The 6,390-nt window shown below is 31.2% G+C and overlaps 1 protein-coding gene across 1 annotated transcript; it reads right to left on the bottom strand.

The window, feature by feature from the left end:
• Window positions 1–4,526: 4,526 nt before the first annotated feature.
• Window positions 4,527–6,082, bottom strand: LOC116207281 (zingipain-2-like). The gene is made up of 2 exons (XM_031540186.1): window positions 5,596–6,082; window positions 4,527–5,340 (listed from the first exon to the last, which is right to left on the bottom strand). The coding sequence occupies exons 1-2, from the start codon at window positions 6,032–6,034 to the stop codon at window positions 4,754–4,756; spliced, it is 1,026 nt and encodes a 341-aa protein (XP_031396046.1). The 5' UTR covers window positions 6,035–6,082; the 3' UTR covers window positions 4,527–4,753.
• Between the last annotated feature and the right edge of the window lie 308 nt (window positions 6,083–6,390).

Raw genomic sequence — 6,390 nt, 5'->3', positions numbered from 1 at the left:
AGGTTTGGGCTCAAGCAAATTCGTGGAGGCCTATTGGACATGAACCACGTGATCAACAAAGATGCATCAACATGATTCAAGTTCTAGAAGATTCCAACCAAATCTATGATGCAGAGGATTAACCCTTGATAATGCCATTTTCTAGAAGTTTCTAGAATATTTGTTGAAGATCAAGAGATGATATCATTAGTTTGTTTAAAGTTTAAATCTAATTGAGATATTATAGGAATATTTAGATTTCATATCTTTATAGATTAAATGTGACTTTGATTGGACAAATGTTGAAGGTGAGAGATTTTATTTTCTCAAATGGGTTAGTGGGTTAGAGCCTCAGTGGTTATTTACTATTTAATTGCTACAGTAATTTCAATCTAATTTTTTCATAGTAATTGATGTAATAATTGTAAGTAGTGAAAGTGAGACCATATGAGAACTTTAATATTAGTTTATATACATTTTTAATTTGTAGAAATAGAATAAAATATATACGTCAATCGGTAGAGCATGAGTGTTCAAAAAGTCATTAATGGTTGAAAGATAAATATTTTTTTCATAGATAAAAAATTATTACTCTATTAGATAAGTAGTAGCGATATAATAAATTTTTTAAAATATTTCAGCAAAAAGAAAAAAAGCTTTTTTAAAATTAACATTTCTCCAATTTAGAATTAGTATGCTAAGTTTTGAGGATAATTTTATCATTATCTTAAGTTTTGAGAATCTATTAAATTAAAATGTTTCACATCCAAACATATTTATGCATATATATTAAAATTATTAAATTTTTATTTAGGAACTCTTAATTTTTATTCGTTTATTATTAATTTAGTCATATTTAATTCTAATTATATATTATTTCACATATATTAAAATTATTAAGTTTTTTATGCATTTTTATTAATTATTTTTATTTATAAGTTCTTAATTATATAAGCTACAATTGTGCTACTATCTATTACACTGTATTTAATTTAATGTGTGTGTATATATATATATATATCAACAAAGAATAGATTTAGATTTTTATCCCTAACTTATTATAATATTTACCTTTACAACGCTATTAATTGCCATGAAAGTCGGGGTTTATATATATACTAGCTTTCAAACTCATATGTTGCATGGGCTTATTTTTAATAAGTACTTTTCACAAATTTTAAAAATAAATTGATTTCTTATAAGTAGAAGAATTAAGAATTTCAAATAATAATCTTCATATATTAGCCCTCATTAATAAATCTCTCTCTGAATCCTCTCAATTTCCTTTAAGTCTAATCCCTCCCTCCAAACAAACGATTATAACTAAGAGTGTTGCTATATCCTCCTAACAATCAATTTAAGAAATCCTCCTAATTGAAAATCCCAGTTACAATGGTATGTGTTGTAATGATACAATATCCAAATGTTATTCAATAGATGTGAGTGAGATTTTGAATTAGGACGATCTTTAGGAGCATAAATTAGGAGAATTTAGCTTTTTTTGTATAATTAACACTCATTTTCCTTCTATCTGGTGTTATACAACGATAGGGTGAAAAATGAGATACGAGGTCCTAACATGCAAGTTTGATTATTCTTTTTGCCTGGTATAGAGGTATTGATAAAGGATTTCAGATTAAGGTTGATCAAATGAGAAAATGGTAGGCCATAGAGATGTAATATATGGAAGTATCCATTTTTCTTTTCATGCAAGGACCTCCACTTACAGTGTAAGATATACCTTTTTCTGTTATCTTGAGGAGGGTAGAATGAAATTAGTATTTTCAAAAGACGTCTTAGTCCCTTTCTTTATTTCTTAATTAGATATGTTCATGGAGAAGAAGCCAGTTGAGACTAGGCTATTCTGCAATATAATCATATGATTGATCAGATATTTTCACTTTTCCATATATTTCAGTTTTGTTGATTTGAGTTTTAAAGCTTGACTAATAATACATGGTGTATCATCTATGAGGTGGGTGTTTAATTTGCTTTCATTGATATATATTTCTTATAATCTTTTTATTTTTTTCCATTTTCTTGAAAGGTAAATTTTTCTATGTTATTGAAATTATAATCATTTAATAACATATATAGATAATAATTTTATTCAAAAAATACAGAACAAGAAAAACGAGAACGGGGGATGAAAATTTTCGTCCCTAAATAAGGAAATTCCATCCATAATTCCAAATCTGGCCAGATCTGAAAAGAATATATCTTGTGTAATGGATGTACTACGTGGTATTGTGTCACCAGACACATAAAATATTTTATTTTTATTAATTATAGATTTTTTTGTGATATTTCTAAGAATTAATAGAAATTAGGAAACATTTATTTACTTATGACATTGGCACGTATTATACCCATTACATATAAGTCTTTCTCGAATTTAACAAAGATTTGCCAACGTCTCTAAAACCTTCGGCCCTCATAATCCATGGACGGAACTTTCCATCCCTATTAGCTAAGACAGAAGTCAGGCGAGAAACCATCCGAAATTATGGGGATAGAAATTGGGACGAAATCTTTTGTCCATATTATAGGGACAGAAGTTTCCCTCTCTCCACCCATATAGATTAAAACATGTACGGAATTCCCATCTATAGAAGGGACTGAGACCTCCGTCCATGTTTTCGTCCTATTTTTTAAACATAAGGACGGAAATCAATTCCAAATCCCGTGCATTATGTAATTATTTATTTTTCAAATCGTTGACTAGGGACGAAATCCATCTTTGGTACAATATTCCTCTCAAATTAAAGAAAATTCACGTTCATATAAAATAGTTTTCTTGTAGCGATAAAGAGAAAGATAATTATTTCACGTGCAACGCATGTGTTATCCTACTAATTTACCCAAAAGTTTAAAGATTTAAATTCTATATGAGTGGTTTATTTTTATATAAAATATGTAAATCCAAATATCTTCTACATTTTCGATATTAAAATTTAAGAATTGATTTAGAAAATAAAAGGATTCAATTAATAACCTTAATTTTAATTAAAATAAATTTATTCATGTGATTTTACTAATCTTATTTATAAAATATATAAATTAATGATTCTTTAGCTAATAATATAGTCTTCTATATAAATAAAGTATTCTTTATGTAAAATATATAATTTAATACTTTAGTAAGTTTAATCCTGCAATTATATGGTAACTAATTTTTTAAAGGTTTAGTTAAAAAATAAAATATGTAAGTTTCTCTACGAATAATAATCCCACGTAACATGTGGGTGAAATAAAAGGGAAAAACTCAATTATTCAATCAATATTCTTCACATTCTAATCTATATAAAGTTATATCTCATGCAATAAACGGGGTGGAATGGTAATCTAAAAATTTTAAATTAATTTTTAAAATAATTTTAATTAAATTAAAAGTAATTTAATATCATGTATATTTTTTACCCAAATTGTATACAATACATTTACTATGCGATTATGGATGGAATGGTAAAATTAAGTCATCTAAAATTTAATTTAATAGTAATATTTTAATTAAATTAAAAGTAATTTAACATCATATGTATTTTTGACCAATTCTACACAGTACATTTACCCTATGTGATATGACACGGATTACACATTAAAATAAGAATCATATTTTTTATAATCACTCCTCAATTAAAAACATAATTTATCAAAAATAATTTTGAAGTGATAGATGACTTTAGAGTCAATATTTGAACTAAAATTCACAAATCAAAAACATTAATGTATAATTAGACTTTAATGTTGCAAATCTCCATTCTAAGTTTATGTGAAAATAACCTAGTATGAAAAATAAGATTCATGTTTTATAAAACAAATAAATCTCCAAGCGCATACGATTAATTATAACATATTTATTTATATTTTGGACCATGATTTATATTAATTTACTTTATTTTGAAACCCATAAAATATAATTACATTTGAAAACATTAAGGAGTATAATTTTAATTTTGAAAGCAAAATATTCAATGGAATTTCATAAAAAAATTACTCGTGGAACACTCGGATAAAAAGGTCGAGTAATAATTAATTGTTAAGCCTGTCTTTTTTGTCTGTTTCAACAAATGAATCAATATATTATCTGAAAAATAGTGAAAAGTATGATTTCTATTTTTTTTTCTTTTTTAATATAATGAGGGGTTATGAGTTTCACTGAACTAATCGCCATTCTCTTAATTGAATTGCAATTCAACTAAACTTGGCCCAATCTTTCATGATCCCATTAATATTTTGCAAGACCATGGAACATATTAGTCTAACCACATAGGCCATTTAGATGACCCAGTGGAGAGTATTCTCCTACATTACTTTTGAGTGACTTCGACTTAGGTCTTCATCAGGGAAGTTGGGCTACTCAACACCAGGCCACCTTATTAGGTTAACTGCGAACTCTTATCTTTTCGGTGGACTAAGTGTAATCTCTGTTAATTCAAGCAAAAAAAAAAGTGAGATCTTTTTAAATTTCACGTGAATATAAAATGTCACATATTCTTAATAAGTATTAGCATAGATACTAAGGTTTTCTTTTCATGTTCATTATAGTGACGAGAAATGGATGAGTGTTATTTAATGCAGCATATCATAACTTTCTAATTGACCTCTAGACATGATAGGTCTAGCGTTGTCAATGTAGAAAGGAATACATAAAGTAACATTAATATTAATTGGACATAACCTCTAGCATGCGACGTATGCATGCATTTTGATTAGTTACTTCAAAATATCCCCCCCCCCCCCCCCCCCCCGGGGCGCCGGGCGAAAAGTGCAGTCAAGCAGCAGTTGGGTAGGATGCTTTCATGGCAATACCACACAATCCTTCTGCAGCATCGGTATCTCTCGCCATCCTTATATAGCCCTCCTCTCCCCATCCGGTACCCCAAGAGTTCTTTATCAGCCAGTATTTGGTGTCATCTTCGCCAATCCCGTACCCCACTATGGTGACCCCATGGTTCAGTTCAGTATCACACTGTCCTGTGAATACACCACTCTGGTAAAATCGGAAGTCGTTCCCACTGGCATCTATGGCAACAGAAACCGGTTGCTTGGCCACTGCATTCAGTAGAGCAGACTCGCTATTAGCTGGCACATCCTCATATGCAGTGATTGTTGCTGCAGGTGGGGATGCTTTGCCGGCATCGCAAGTTCCATCAACTGCTTCATAGGGGTAATTTTCTTCTGTGGTCAGGCCGTTCTGAATAATGTACTTGAAAGCTGTGTCCATCAATCCGCCATTGCAGCCATGGTTATCGGTATCACAGTCCACCAACTGTTGCTCCGACAATGAGGTTAGTTTGCCAGTACTGAGCTGGTGAATCCCCTCCACAGCTGCCACAGCGGAGAATGCCCAACAACTTCCTATGATTTTCGAAGCAAACAACATAATAACAGAGGTTAGATTTATCAAATGACCCCTTAACATGAAATAAAAATTATAAAATTCTCATTGGACCTATAAAAGACTGGACCCACATTTTAATCCAAAAATTAAGCTCATAGGGTAGTAAACTCAATCATCTTATATACTGAGGGATTTCTTCTCAATGTTCCATTGTGGCAATAAAAACTCTCGAAGGGGAAAAAAAACGAAAAAGAAAAAAGAAATATGCATACCGCAATGTCCTTGGTTCTTGATGGGTGTAACAGCTCCTTTCTGCCTCCAATCCATGCTGGGAGGAATCTCAGATATATTCTCATACCTAAAAGGTGGTGTTCTGACTGACGACTTTGAGTGAAAGCTGGGCTTGTAACCAGTTCGAGTAGTCCGGAATTCCTCATTTGTCAGGTCAGCAAACACATTGAGCCCTAGCCGGTACGGCTTGCTTCCATCTCGATTGACAGACTCGATATACTCAAGATTGCTCTTGAATATTGCGAACCGCGTCTGCTTCTCGATCTCATTGGCATAGACACGTTCAAACTGAGACATCCACTGCTCGTGCTTCTCTAACATGGTCGACGCTTCGTGGAGGGTCCGGGACCGGGCTTGAGATGGCCAAAGTCCTAGAATTGCTATGAGCACATAGAGAAGTAATTTACTCATGAAAGCCATTGTCCCCAGGCCCTTCCTAATAACTTTTGTGGGGTTTGTATTTGTTTGATGTAGAGCTGAGTGTTGCCCGAATAGCTCTGGGTGGGTATTTATAGAGAGAGACTATGAATTTGTTTCATCATTTGCAACTGAAAAACATGTGCCTCAAAGGTTAAAATCCTCAAGTCAACCTGGTAAACTTGTTTGAGAAATCAGTGCCGTGAGGGCTGCTTCCTTCTTCTTTTTTTTCGTTTTAATTTTACCCCAAAAATCATGAATGATGTCTGTTTTTAAAAATTGTCATGAACTTTTCTTTTTTACAAATAAAATCACAAATTATCATTTTTTTGTCAAATTTATCAATAAATCTTACTAAA

The sequence above is a fragment of the Punica granatum genome, chromosome 5 (genome assembly GCF_007655135.1).
Source record: "Punica granatum isolate Tunisia-2019 chromosome 5, ASM765513v2, whole genome shotgun sequence".
NCBI classification, from domain to species: Eukaryota; Viridiplantae; Streptophyta; class Magnoliopsida; order Myrtales; family Lythraceae; genus Punica; species Punica granatum.
The sequence above is the reverse complement of the archived record's forward strand: the minus strand, read 5'-3'. Positions and strand labels throughout refer to the sequence as shown.